Source organism: Corylus avellana, chromosome ca3 (genome assembly GCF_901000735.1).
Source record: "Corylus avellana chromosome ca3, CavTom2PMs-1.0".
In the NCBI taxonomy this organism is placed as follows: Eukaryota; Viridiplantae; Streptophyta; class Magnoliopsida; order Fagales; family Betulaceae; genus Corylus; species Corylus avellana.
In genome coordinates this window covers 27,057,830-27,072,593 of record NC_081543.1, presented here as the reverse complement: position 1 = coordinate 27,072,593, position 14,764 = coordinate 27,057,830, and the positions used below count along the sequence as shown (strand labels likewise).

The 14,764-nt window shown below is 34.2% G+C and overlaps 2 protein-coding genes across 2 annotated transcripts; both read right to left on the bottom strand.

Moving 5' to 3' along the window:
• Positions 1–256: 256 nt before the first annotated feature.
• On the bottom strand, positions 257–2,442 carry LOC132176454 (5-amino-6-(5-phospho-D-ribitylamino)uracil phosphatase, chloroplastic-like). The gene has a single exon (XM_059588666.1). The coding sequence runs from the start codon at positions 1,733–1,735 to the stop codon at positions 593–595; it is 1,143 nt and encodes a 380-aa protein (XP_059444649.1). The 5' UTR covers positions 1,736–2,442; the 3' UTR covers positions 257–592.
• Positions 2,443–11,057: 8,615 nt separating this feature from the next.
• Positions 11,058–13,341, bottom strand: LOC132173400 (subtilisin-like protease SBT3). The gene is given in 4 exon segments (XM_059584894.1): positions 11,058–11,551; positions 11,554–12,253; positions 12,255–12,882; positions 12,884–13,341. Coding segments are annotated over 4 exon segments (2,280 nt in total).
• Positions 13,342–14,764: the final 1,423 nt, after the last annotated feature.

Below are 14,764 nucleotides of genomic sequence, written 5' to 3'. Positions count from 1 at the left end.
CGGTCAACATAATTTTGCTCTGAAAAGAAATGGAATTCTTGCTTTTTAAGAGAAAATGGGCAGCCAACCTGGAAGCCTAATGAGTTATATGCCCTTGACATAGGAATTAAGCAGGTAGAGACTGATTTATAAAGTAACTAGATGCCAATCTCATCCGTACTTTCTTTAATAATACACACACCATCTGATCATCTTCTAATCTATCCCATATCCAAATAACTATTCAGGAATCAATTTTAATAATACACACATAATCTGATCATCTTCCAATCTATCCCATATCAAAATAACTATTCAGGAATCAATATTCCCATTAAGACAGTTCAATCATTGAATATTGATGGAAGAGAAGCAGCACCAGATAAATGTTAGAAGTATCAGAAACATATATTGTACAGAGAATACATACGTGATAACATTAAGGTAGTCTAATGCAGACCACCTTTTTATATTTATCTTTCCTTTTTTTTCTTTTTTCTTTCTTTGCCCTTTTTTTTTTTTTGGCCAGTTATCCTTATACACAGCATGGCCAATATAGGACTATTATCATCAAGAATCAGAAGAAGAATGGTGAACTGTACATTTTATTGGATCACCAGAAACTATCATCGACTGCTGCCAAGGTTGATGAGGATGGGTAGTCAACTTCCTCCTCCAGCTCCAACTCTGGCTCTCCAGTCCCAAATTCAGGAGATTCAATATCAGCAAGATGCTTTAAATCAACCACTGAAAGCTCATCTAGGTGCCTCACCACCAAATCTGCAGCCCCAAGCTCATAGACAGGATGCTTGCTAGCAACAGCTACACACTTCATTCGTGCATCATGAGCAGCCTCCACCGTCTGATTTGAGTTCCCAAACACAATGCACCGCTCAGGAATAAATTGCAGAAGCTGTGCTGCATAGGCAAACATCTCTGGATCAGGCTTCCCCCTGTGAACATCCTCTGCTGCTACAATCACATTAAAGTACCCTTCAATACCAATTGTTCCGATTGCAGTCTCAAGAGTTTTTCTAGGACGCGTAGAAACCAATGCCATAGGTATCTTGTAATGCATCAAGATATTCACAAACTCTTTCGACCCAGCTCGTAGTCTATAAATCCCACCTTGTAAAGCTTGGTAAATTTCTTCTTTCCTAGCACCCATTCTTCTCAACTGTGCTGGGTCTCTTGACCAGCACAGAACCTCAGATATGGCCTGCTCATTCTTCATGCCTTCTATTCTTCTAAGAATGAAAGCCGGGGGAGGAGATTTTCCTTCTTCTTGAGAAAGAGCCAGCCAGGCTTGCTTCTCAAGATCAGGATTATCTTCAATTAGAACTCCTTCCCATTCAAATATGGCACCTAGCCAACCACAACCCATCCTTTCTTGTCTAAGCAGGGGATTGTGTAGTGAAGGGTTGTCGGCTTTATTCTCCGGTGGCCACAAACCAGGTTTTCTATCAAAGTCAGTATCAATATCAAAATTCCAATCCTGAGGAATTTTCTCTTCTCTGTATGAATACGCCTCTTTCGTCAGCTCCATCGCTAGAGCCTTAATTGGAGACATAGTCAACCGATCAGCTCTCACTCTCGCCAAAGCAGGCAAAGCAACAAGCCTTCGACCGTGAAATTGTATAACCCGGAACCGCAAGATATCTGGAGATCTCCGTTTAGACGAGACATCCTTGACAAAAGCCCCTCGACACAATGGTCGATGCGCAAGAAGAGATGTAGTGGCAATTGATTCAACCATTCTTACAAAGTGACAATAGCTCAACCTAAACAGGATTTTCAGAAACTCTTCTTATGACACAGGCCCTTTCAACCTCTTAGTGAATTGAAAGGAATATGAATCAAGCCTGACCACCTAGACACCTATAAAACCTATATACCCAACTCGGATTCAGCAATAAAAGTTGAACCTTCCTCCACAGGCAACAAATTCACACATCATAACTACCACAACTACTTCTAAATCAGCTGAAGATACCCATCTTTTGTGAGAACGAAAGGGTGAAAAAAACAAAGCAGCCTTCCCACAAAAAAAAATCCCAACTTTCTAGTCAAAGCAGCCTTCCCACAAACATTCGCTTCAAGCAAAGCTAAGCACAACCCATCAAACCCAAACCCAAATTAACAAGACAGCCTACTAAAACAGCTATTAAAACTCAAAACCCAGAAAGGCAGAGAATTTCAACAATATATACAGCAAAACCCCATCAACATAACAACTCCTATTTTTTACTCTAAAATATACACAAAAAGGGAAAGCTTTGATTATATATTACAACTACAAGTAAACAGGAAAATATCAAGGAAAAACCTGAAAACTGATTGCTGATCAGGAATATGACGGCTAAAGACAGACCCAGAAAGAGGGCCTGATTCTTTCCCAGAAGGATTAGATGAATATCTCTCCCCAATTCTCTCTTGTGAAGAAGAACGTGTTATTTCCCTTTTCTTTTTCTTTTTTTCTTTTTTTTTTCTTCTTTTTCTGTGGTTTATAATCTCACAGTGAAGCCTAGAGAGAGGGATAGACCGGGTCGTGTCGGTGAAAGCAACGGGCAGGCGGGACACGTGTCGGTGCCTAGAGTCATCGTATTGACCCCTTTGTATGACTGCAAGTGAAGCTAGCTTCTTTTTTGTGGTTTGTACTTTGCCCAGAATTTAGCAGATTATTCACGGTACGGCCATTATTCTGTACCGAAGAAAAGTCTCTGGTTTTAGAGTTGTTTTCTAAGACACTGATTCCTTTGCTTTTTTGGGGAGGATTCGTATCCTCCTACGTTGAATTACTATCCATAATAGATGTTGGGATTAGTTTAATCTTTGTCGGAAGATTGCATATATGTAGGAAGTGGATACATATACTTGAAGAAAAATTATAGGTTTAGTACTCTTTTATATTTAGTTAACACGTGTTAACGAGTGAGTAGAAGCTATTTTTTTTTTTTTTAATTTGAATCTAATTACACATTCACACATATGAGCATATTGTAAAAGAGTTGTAAATGAGAATTAAAAGTTGTTGGATTAATTTTAGATTTTTTTTTTTTTTTTTTGAAGTAAAGAGGGGAAAAAAAAAAGAAAAACAAAAAAAGAGAGATCTATTGAAATTAATTTGAAGTCGGATGCAAATAGATTGAATTCTAATCCAATTTATATTTAAACCCTAGAGTATTTTATCTCATAATGCTAACGTGTTAGTGTTAATCAACTCATGAATAAGTCTTTATTAAAAAACAAAACAAAATGAAAGGTTAGTTAAAATTGTCACTTCAACATTGTAGGATAAAAATATAATTTCTAACAATGCTCTCTAAAGAGGCCTGTTAGTTATGGGAATGTCGTCATGTTAGCCGTTCTTGTAACACGGCAGCACATGAGTTGGTCAAAGAGGCCTGTAAACAAGTCATTGAGAGGTCTTGGTTTTTTGAGATACCAATATGTATTCGTGATATTATTTTGACAGATCAATCTGAACTGTCTATTTTGTGATCAATGAAATATTAACAATCTTTTCTCAATAAATAAATAAATAATGTGGAAAATATGAGCTAATAAAGATTAATACTACTTTTTACATGAACTCATGCATTTATCACACTCGTTTTATATTGGCTAACATTGCATATTTTAAGTGAATTTTTTTTTTCTTTTTTTTTTTTTTTCTTATGAAGTGATTAACCTACTTAAAATATGGCACGACACTCGCAATGATAAATGAGGCGGACTTAAAAAGCCACCTATATACATATGCTTTATTGTCAGTCAAGGGCCTAAGAGGCGGTGGTGGTTTACTTAGTTTCTAGATTGAGCAGAAAAGGGATATATAAAGTTCGTTTTGTTTCTCTGTTTACGCCGAATCATTCTGGATAACGCATGCATCCTTTGCCTACTATAACATTACTCCCATATCAGATTTTAATCAAATGACCCTAATTAATGTAATTTTAGCTAAACCAACACGTATTTAAAGCATATAATTCCAAAGATAACTTTATTATGTTAATATGCTTTTACTCAAAGAATCATCGAGTAGAAGAAGTCTTGTGGTTGCCAACAACGCTAATTTATGCGGCTTTGAGTCCATGCGTTAATGGGCGAGGAGTAACCAACCACGCCTATTATGGACAAAAGAGAGGGAGGTTGATTGCTACTTGCACGTAATTATGGGCTCCAATGCCGTGCTTTACAAGCCAAACTCTTTTCCTAGCGTGCATCTTATTGTAATTGTCTAGTATATATAACAATTCTTTAGGATTTGACTAAAATTTATAGTTTTTTTAACCGTCTAAATTTAATTTAATTTTAATAAAAAAATTAAAATTTAATCTGAATCATTGAAAAAAACTAAATAAAATATCACGAAATCCACTATTGTAAAGCTTTGTTGGTTGCTTTGGATGCAATATTTAACTGGCCAACGTAGTTGCTTATTAAGACAGTGGTAGGCTATTTAAGCGGACAATTTTTCCTTAAACTGAGTTAAAGGAATTGGCATCTATCCTTAAAATATATAAAATGTATATGAAAATCACATGTTCTAAGAATAGATGTCACATACAACGTTAATCTTATTAAAAATGCGTATGAGAATCTTATTAAATTTTGCTTGGAGAAAAATTTGTCGCCTACTCACTACTCATTCTTAAATAAATAAATAATTTTTTAAAAATATATATATATATTTTTTTAAAAAAAGATTTAAAAAAAAAAAAGAATACTTTCCGTATACTTCATTCATATTCCTTTTCTTGGTTTATTGCCAACAGTTCATTATTTGTTTCTATTGTGGGTTGACCGAATTGAAATAAGCCGGCATTTGCTGGATGATTCAAACACGTGTCGACAGCAAGTACCTATATTTTTGGATATTTCTCTTTTTGTCTACAGGGCGTGCATGCATCGAATCCAAATCTAATTAATTTTTAATTAGGAAGGTTAATAATAATAATATATTCTTGATGACGGTTTTATCCATTTAAGTGGACAATTTTTTTCTTCTTCTTAGAATACAAAGGCAGATAATATTTGCAATTGAAACCTACCCTAATTTAAGCTAAGGAAAATGTTTAGAATATTACAGTTTTTATTATAACTCTTTATAAATTCAGATTGATGATACTTCATGAGTTATTGCTACATCAGAGAAAATTAAATTTAATTATTTTGTGATTGACATGATAAGCATCAAATTGATTGATATAACGTCGGTTTGTAAGGAACGTTGCATTTGGTTTGGAGAATCTAAAATTCCTTCGGGCATCAGAATGTGATGCTTTGAATATGGATTAAATCATGTTTGTGAATTGTTAGGAATCTGATAAGATTTGATGAGATTTTCACGTTTGGTTTATTTATAGGTATCTTATAGGAATTATTTATATTTTCCAAAATATCTTTATGTTTTTCTCTTCAAGTGCATACAGTTGTTTGATACCAAACAAAAAATAAAGAAAATAAATATTATATATAAACAGTATATTTTCTTTTATTATAATATATTAGAATTACCCTCAATTTGGGGATTTGATGGGATTAAATTATAGGATTACAAATGATTTGAATAAACCAAAATATAAATTATATATTGTAGTACTGTTTGATTTATTCTTTTTTCATAATCTGATGGTTGTAGTCTTGTAGAGTTTAAATTTTTGTTTAGTTTTTTGACATGTCCATACAAGAGAGGGAGAATGATTCGAACTAGTGACATCCGTTTTATGAGGCATGGTCCCCAGTTGATTAAGCTATCCCTTGAGGACAAATTTTCGTTTAGTTGGTGATATTGTATTGTTTCTCATTATAAGTTTTGGGTAATTATATTCAATTATCAGTTATTTTTAAAATTTAAATTAATAAAAAGTAATTTAATGATTTGGCAATTGTTTTAAAAATCCCTAAAGGAAAAAGAATCGAAATATTATAAAAGTAAGCTACAATAATACTTTTTTTTTTTTTTGGAAAAAAAAAAGGAAAAAAATGTAAATTCTGTCTTTGTGATTTATCTGATTTGCAATTAACTCCTTATGGTATTACAATGAACTTAAAGGTATGCTAAAAAAATAATTTAGTCCCTACAGTCAAATTTCGTTCACTGACTTAACAGATTCTAATAGCGTAAAACATTAGAACCAATATAATTGTGATACTTGTCCTATTTAAGACAGTGTCATACTAAGGGAATTTGTTAAATTAGTAGACGAAATTTGATTGTAGAGACTAAATTATATTTTTGGCATACCTCAGGAACTTTTGAGTTTATTTTGATACCATAAGGAGTTAATTGTAAATCAGGTAAATCACAAAGACTAATTTTATATTTTTCAAAAAAAAAAAATGCAAAATCAATTCATATAATTATACCAATTTACAAATAATAAATCAATTGTGCACCCAATTTCCAACTAATTTTTTGAAGAAAAAAAAGAAAAAAAAAGAAAGGGCATTTGGTAACGTGGCTAAAACTGGATCTTTCTGATTTTTGTATTACCTTCTAGAAGAAGGAGAATAGAAGGGTCTGCACGATTCTGCCGCGTCCACTCGGTTGTTTTGGCGGTCAAGGGTTGTCCATCTTTGGACCACGTCTTTGTTCCACCAATCAAATTTATCAAAATGAAGAATTCATTTTTAAGCAACTTAATTTTACAAATAAAAATACTTAATAGTTATTGTGGGGATTAACTTCTCATTTTATTGAAATTATAATAATAGCATATTAAAATATCACTTAACTTAATTAATTGATTTTTTTTTTAACAGAAATATGAGGATTTCATTCATTAAAGATCATGAGTATGAAGCTCGCTATGCAAAAATTATAATTACATGCTATGGGGTTATAAAATCGTAGATACAGACAAAAATTCTTACAATCATGTGTTATCTATGACTTCAATCTTTCACTAATCCATGTACAAATACAGTTAAAGAACATATCTGTTCCGAGTAGACTAGATCTAAGATATGAGTAGCATAATTTCCTAATAAAATTTATTTAAACCGGCTGTGAGAAATAACATTTCACACCTAATTATCCAAGGTGTAAAAAATAACTCCTCACACCAAATTAGGAGGAGATGAACGGCACAACACGGTGGAAGCTGGACGGATGCATAACGGAGAGACCAAAGTTGCTGATATGGTCAAAGAACACCTACAAACATAAAATTTTAAAAAAATAAATTAAAAAAAAAAAAGAGGGAGGGAGAGGGTAGGAGCGGAGAGTAGAAAGGGAAAGGAAAAGGGCCGGGAGACGACTCCTAACTTAATTAATAGAATGAAGTTCAATTATGTTATATAATTTAATCATTTAAATTTATGATATTTTATTTATTTATTAATATACGCAACCATTAGTAAAAGAACAATGCTATGTACAATAATCATTTTTAGAAAAATCCCATGATAAAATTACTTTGAAAAAACATATAAATTTCCTCCAATAATTACTCTTTTATTTTAATGGCTTTTGTTTTATAAATTCCTCTCCATACTTGGCATTCTTATAAACCGGATATTATTAATTCTTTGCAAATTGACATTACACTTTACATAACACTTAAAAATTAATATGTTAATCATTAAAAAGCATACTGCTATATCACGTAAGCACTAACTACCGTAAATCATTGCAATTCATGTGATATTTATTTTTATAAAATATAAATTAACACTTAATTTATAATAATGTTCTAGACCTTTTCTTTCCTATTTGTCATGCTACAATTGTGCGTGTACTCTCAGTTCGGCCAACTTTGACTTTTGGCGCGCCCCATGCGTCCACGATTGCCAACCAAAGTTGAAAGATATTTCTTTTTCTTTCTTTCTTTATTTTATTATTCGGTCCTTTTTGTCATGTTTCACAATTTTCCAAAGCAGCAGGTCGACCTATGGTAAGGTTTTTTTTTTTCTTTTTTTTTTTTTTTTAAAAAAAAAGGATGGGACGAAGCGACCAGTGTAATTTTTCTCCTTGGGCTTGACCATCGAGGTTCTCATCCGATGTGAAATGTCCGGTTTGAGCCATAGCTACTGCCTGAGAAGGCGAGTCCATCATCACAACCCCACCAAAGTATGAGCCGGTAGAGTCCCTTCATAGTAGCATCTGGTTCACGCATCTACTATCGCAAACGGATTCGAACACGCGACCACTAGGATGAAAGGAGTTTTTCAACCTATGGTAAGGTTAGAATCAGAACTGAACTGGTTTTAGCTTACTTGTTGTACTAAGGTGACAATATTTAACAGTTTTTCCCAATTTTGGGTATTTTTAGATGGGCAGGAAATTCAAAAATTCTTATAATTCAGTTTTTTTAAATTATATATGTTCTTTCAATATATGAAAAGTATATATTTTTTTTACTATTTATATTTTAAAAAAAAAGCATATGAGATGAAGCACATAATATTAAAAGAAGAAAAAAAAATTGGGTTAAAGAATTCTAGTTCGTAAGAAATTTCTGTTATGGTGAAGGATTTGGTCGCACTTGAGACTTGAAATGGATTGAGTTCTTTTTTTTTTTTTAATAGCAGGTTTCAACTTTGTCCCTACAATTAAAAAAACATATCACGTGTTCAAAAAAACATGTCATTTTTATAGAATAAATCAGAGGAAAACTGTCCATAAGGGATAAGGTGTTGAGTCAAGGTTTGAAATAAGAACTTTGGCTTTGATATTATGTGCTGATGTATGAATATGACATTGTCCTTTTATTGATGTGTCAGTCCCAACTAATTCTTGCATTTTTATTTAAAAAAAAAAAAAAAAAAAACAATGACTGATCTAACATCTGAGAGTTGATTAGAACTGTCATGTTAATATTGTGAGATAAAATTGTAATTTCTCATTTATCTCAAAAATTTAAATTAATAAAAAAATTAATTATTTAATTAACATATTAACATTAACATTAACGATATCCAGATGTAATTCTGCTTTTCTTTTCTTTATTTAATTATTATTATTATTATTTTTTATTTTTTATTTTTTCTGTTATGAATTGTTCATTCGTATGCCTTGGTTGTTCTTTGTTGCTGCTTGGCAAATGGGCTCTAATTATATATTGACACCCAACGTGGGGTGCCAAAGGGCCCAAAACAAGTAAAAGCTCGTATTAGTCTCTACTTGGTGTCAAGCAGATTGCTCTCATCTTCGAGGGTAATGACTAATGAAGATGAAACTAAAGCCTTGATGATGATTTCTTCATTGTTTTCTTCTCTAATGACACCTTGGGATTTAGAGATTGAAGAAAATTTACGTTACGTGCTTAATTTCTCAAGCGTGTTAACGAGATAGTTACGTAAGTTCTTAGAGGGAATAATCCGAGCATCCTCACATTATGATAGGTAGATAACATTCAAACTAATGATAACCTTAAAGTTTAAATAATAATGATAAACACTAATTCTAATCCTAAATGATAAAAACTGCTAAGTTTTTGATTGGCCCTTTAGGTGCTCCAAAAAAAGCCTATGGATGTAAAATTGGGTGCGGTGTAGTTTTATACACAAATTTTTAATTGATTCATTCCAAGTGTTTTTCGTCCAATTAATTTAGAAACACCCATCAATGCTACTTCATCATTTTTGCCACATCACATTACAACAATAATTTTTTTTTAATTATTTTAGTATAAAAATAAATTATAAAAAGAAAAAATATATGAGAGTGACTTCTATAAGGATGTGGTGTAAACTCATCCTTTTGTGCCAACTACTCATCAAGTAACACCTTAACATTTTAGAATAAACCTAAGTTTAATGAAAAAACACTACCACACCAGATTATTCCACCTAAACACTAAAAAATCTTTTTTTTTTAAAAAAAAAAAACAAAACAAAAGTGTCAGGTTCACCCATCCCCCAACTGCGGGGTATTGTAGTCCCTACCAAATTGGCTAACTGGCTCACCATGAGTGTAGTATGCCGAATACATCAGCTACATGCAGGGTACAGCTTCATTGTGACCACTCCATATGCGGCGGAGATGTAATGCACGTATTTCCTCCATGCTCAGAACAACATCTGCGTATTGAATGAGCTGGGGGTGGTGAAAACCCACCATCAGCCCTTCCCCATATTCTTTAAAAAAAAAAGGATTAAAGCTATATAATCTAGTGTTTTTGTTCTTATTTGTGTTTGTGCAATAATCTTATGTGGCAATTGACAAATTTTTAATTGATTCCTTCCATGTGTTTTTCGTCCAATTAATTTAGAAACACTCGTCAACGCCACTTCATCATTTTTGCCGCATCACATTACAACAATAATTTTTATTTTATTATAAAAAGAAATATATATATAATCTTAAAAAGAGCTTAAAAATTAAAATCTTAGAAAAAAAAATAAAAATGAGAGGTGGTTGGACCACCCTCTCATCTCCAAAATGAGGCTGGCCACCCCCAACTACACGTGACACTCTTAAAAGATAGAGGATGGTTGCGCAAGCCACCCCTTACTCTTGGGGTAGCCTCACCAACCACCCCCATTTCGATGGGTGGTGCACACGTCTATCCCCTACCTTGGCGGGGTGGCTTAGCCACCCTTTCCTTAAAGGATGTAGGGGTGGCTCAACCACCCCTCCATTAATATATATATATATATATATATATATATATTTGAATTTTTTTAGAATATAATTTTATTTTTATGGTTTTTTTTTTTAATAAAATAACAAATTATTATTTTAAAATGAATTGCAAAAATGTTGACAAGGGGCTAAAAAAAAAAAACAAAAAAATTTAAAACTCTAAATTAGAAACTAAAGGAGTAATTTGTAATGGCGTGTTTACTCATAAATTTATTTTATATTTACCTATCATAAAATGAGCTCATATACCATTGGTTGATTTGTATAGAATGAAACCCGTAGGTAAAAGTAAAATAGAAGAGATCGAGAGACACAAGTTTGTAGAAAATGAGGAACAATCATATATATGTAGTATGTTTTATGTGTATATATATTATATGTATACCAAATTGCACCAAACTTGAGATTATACATCTTTTTTCTTATCTTATTTTATACTCACATATGCGTCTAGAGTGTGCAATTTGAAAGTCAACATCAAAGCTCAAATAATCCCCATTGGTGACACTACAATGGGGCTCCTAACGATGTGTTTTCCATTTTTATGAGCCCAAACAAGTGCACCAAATGAAACATCATTTTTCTTGTCCCTCCTAGACTTCATGATTGTCAAAGTGTAGCTTTGCTGCTCATACTTCCTTTTGAAGACCAATGTTTGAGGTGAGACTACAACTCTAGAGCCTTTTGGTGCCGTGACCGTGGCTTTGTACATTGCTGCGCCATCTCCCACATTGGTTACAGTCCTGTGAAATTTTTGAACAACTGGCGTATATGTGCTATTATAAAAAGTAATAAATGATGGATAATTAAGATCAGAAGATGGGCTGGAACAGTTATAGGAGTTTGATCTGACAATGGCTAAGATTTGTGGCCTGTTGAATTTCATGGAGCAGAGCAAATTGATATAGTCTTGTGGGGTTGCATCATAAACCAAACCCGGGTCAAGAGCACGATTTGGGTCAATATGTCCTGCTCCATGGCTAGAGGTGAAGCAAGTTGAAACCTTTTGCCATTTTCCTGAATTGGGTTTAGAGTATTATCTAATGGGTTGGCTGTGGTCATCATTGCAGATCTAATCGCAGCCGGGCTCCATTCCGGGTGTGCAGCTTTCAAAAGTGCAGCCACACCAGAGGCGTGTGCGCAAGCCATGGATGGCCCAGAAATCACATTGTAATGGCTAGACAAGTGCACATGGTTGCCTATTTGGGCGGTTGCTTCATTTGGAACCCAGGAAGCTATGACTAGTGACCCAGGCGCCATTATATCCGGCTTTAAGATGCCTGGATAGCTAATTGAAGGACCTCTAGAACTGTAGTAAGCCACAGCCGGCGCAGGCTTTGTGCCAACAATGGTCTCTTGGAACTTCAAGCTAGCCAAAGGAAAATCGTCAGTTTTTGCATATTTGATCACGGTTGCTGCATCCTTGGGGCTAATCACTAGACAAGGACAGGGCACTCCTCCTATTTCAAATAATGTGGTTTGATTGGAGATAGGTATAGCGCCTGCCACGTTTGATCTAGTGATGGCATCTATTTGAGCAAAAATAGACCCAGTTGGTTCACAAATGACGACGCTACATACGACTTCGGATAATGATTCGTATGAATCACATGCTGATATGGTGCTGTTGTACACCAATTGGGAGTTTTCGACAATTGCATTTGCTGGGAAGTTGAGGGAACATGGTCCAACCAGTAATGGCTTGATCATTTCCAAGAGTCAAAGTTCCAGCAAATGACCGATCAATACTGCCAGCCGCCACGGATAACACCCAAGGAATACCGTTGTGGATGCTGCGAAATTGTGGACTTGAATTTCCTGCTGAAGTTGAAACTACCACACCCTTCTCCATTGCAGCAAAAGAAGCTATTGCTATTGGATCTTCATACAACGGCACGCCATCATATCCCAAGGAGATGGAAATTACATCAACGCCATCAGCTATGGCTTGGTCGATACCAGCAAGAACATCAGAAGCATAGCGTCCTTCGCTCCAATTCACCTTGTACACGGCAACCCTGGCTGGTGGTGCAATGCCTCTAGCTGTTCCTTTACCATAGCCGAAATAAGATGCATCTTTCACATAGTTCCCTGCAGCTGTGGAGGTTGTATGGGTCCCATGGCCTAAAATGTCCGTAGCAGACTTCATGACAATGGTAATGTTGGGATTTGCAGCCATGATGCCGTTGTTGAAGTAGCTAGCTCCTATGAGCTTTGAGTTACACATGGAGGAATTGAATCCTTCTCCTACTTGGCAAATTCCCTTCCACCTTGCTGGGATTTGGGTGGTCATACCATCGTCCTTAAAACTCACTTTCTGGCCATACTCCAGAGTCGATAACACCAATGATGACATCTTTACCGTAGTTAGAAGTGGCCCAAAAGCCACCGGTATGATTAAGTGATAGGAACTCCGGCGTGTGGGTGGTATCGAGTGTAGCATTCTTATCTCGATAAGCTGAAATAAATCCTGGGGATTCCTTCAAATTATCCAGTGCTTCTTGAGATAGGGAAGCGCTGAAACCGTGAAGAACATGATTATAAGTGTATACAAATGATGAAGTCGATTGCCTTTTAGAATTGAGGCAATCGACGATTGATGAGTACCAATTGTGATGGCTAGTGAAGGCCTTGGGCATGTGAGATTTGTCCATATGGACAATGTATGTGGACTTTTCCATTGGTGTTGAACTAGCATGAAGAGTCACCAAAAAGCATGAAACAAAGAGGAACAAGTATGGTAGACGAAGCCCATTATAGAGCTTCATGTTTTCTTTGTAAGCAAGATTTTCACTTTGAGCATGTAAATGAAATGGGTGTATATCTATTTATATAAGATTATATACAAAGGCGATGGAAAATGAAAATGAAAAAAATAAAAATATATTGTACAAGAAAAATGATCAAAGTTATTATTTTTCTTTTAAAATCAAATTGGCTTTTCATCCTCTCTAAATGGCAGGAACTTGAATATTCGTATAACAATATTTGAGTATACCCATTAAAATTATATTAATTGGACATATGGTTAACACTTTTGTATTGGCCAGGTGTGACAAAAATAATCTACGCATATTTGAGACGGAGTCATTATCAAAAGAAGATTGGTTCATTATTGCTTGTTCCAATAAGCAAAATTATTGATGTATAAAAAATATAAAAACAAAAAAAAAAAAAAACAAAAAATAAAAAACAAAAAAAACGAAATTACTGAAACAATATCCCATAGATAGAATTATGAAGATAAAATTAGGGTAACTTCACTTTAAACTCCTGAATTACTACACGATTTGACAAACTTCCTCAAACTTTAAAACCTCTCAATTTGAATCCCTCAACTTTCAATTCCAGTCAATTTGAACCCTTTCGTCAAATTTAGAACATTAAAAGTGAGACAATGACGTTTATACCCATGACCTTTTATAAAATTCCAAATTTACTCTTAATTCCAATTTTTTTTTAATAAAAAAAATAGGGTCCTAGTCGTGAACCACAATGGGTCTCGGCCAGAGACCCGTGTGGGTCTGGCTTGACCCACAGGTCTTTTTTTTTTTTTTTTTTTTAATTTTTAATTTTATTTTTTAAATCAAGGATATTCAAAAATCACTAACCCTAACTATTTAGGCGATTAGTGATTTTTTCTAACCGCTTTCAAAAGAGGTTAACAGTTAGTGCGGTTAGTGGCTAGTGGTTAGCAGGCGGTTATTAACCAACCGCCTTTTCACCCCTACTAATTCATGAACAATTTTGCCTCCATGATGGTCTTAAAAGCTAAAGCCAATGAGCATCACATTGAAATGAAAGATTAGCAAAAAATACTATATTAAAACATGCAAAATTAATACCTTGATGTTCGTCTTAAAATGTAACGTACAACTTGATCCCACATTGGGAAGATGAGGAGTATCCCACATAGAGTGTGTAGTTTATAGAGATAGTTATATGTGTAAGTCTCATATTGGTTAGTTACTAAGTGAAATTGAGCTTTATAAAGGATTATAGGGAAGCTTTAAATTGACTAGTTCGTTTGTGGTAATAACTCAAATGTGGCTAGCGTTTTTTTCTTAGTCATTTCAAGTATTATCAAAGCCACCTATTAATGCTAAATAGTATTGGAATATTGTGTGATAAGGACAATTATTTTCAAATAAATTGGTGTTGTAGAAAATTAATGGGAAACACTAGGGTTTC

Coding starts and splice junctions, on each gene's coding strand:
- LOC132176454 (XM_059588666.1), bottom strand. CDS start 1,735: ATGGTTGAATCAATTGCCACTACATCTCTTCTTGCGCATCGACCATTG.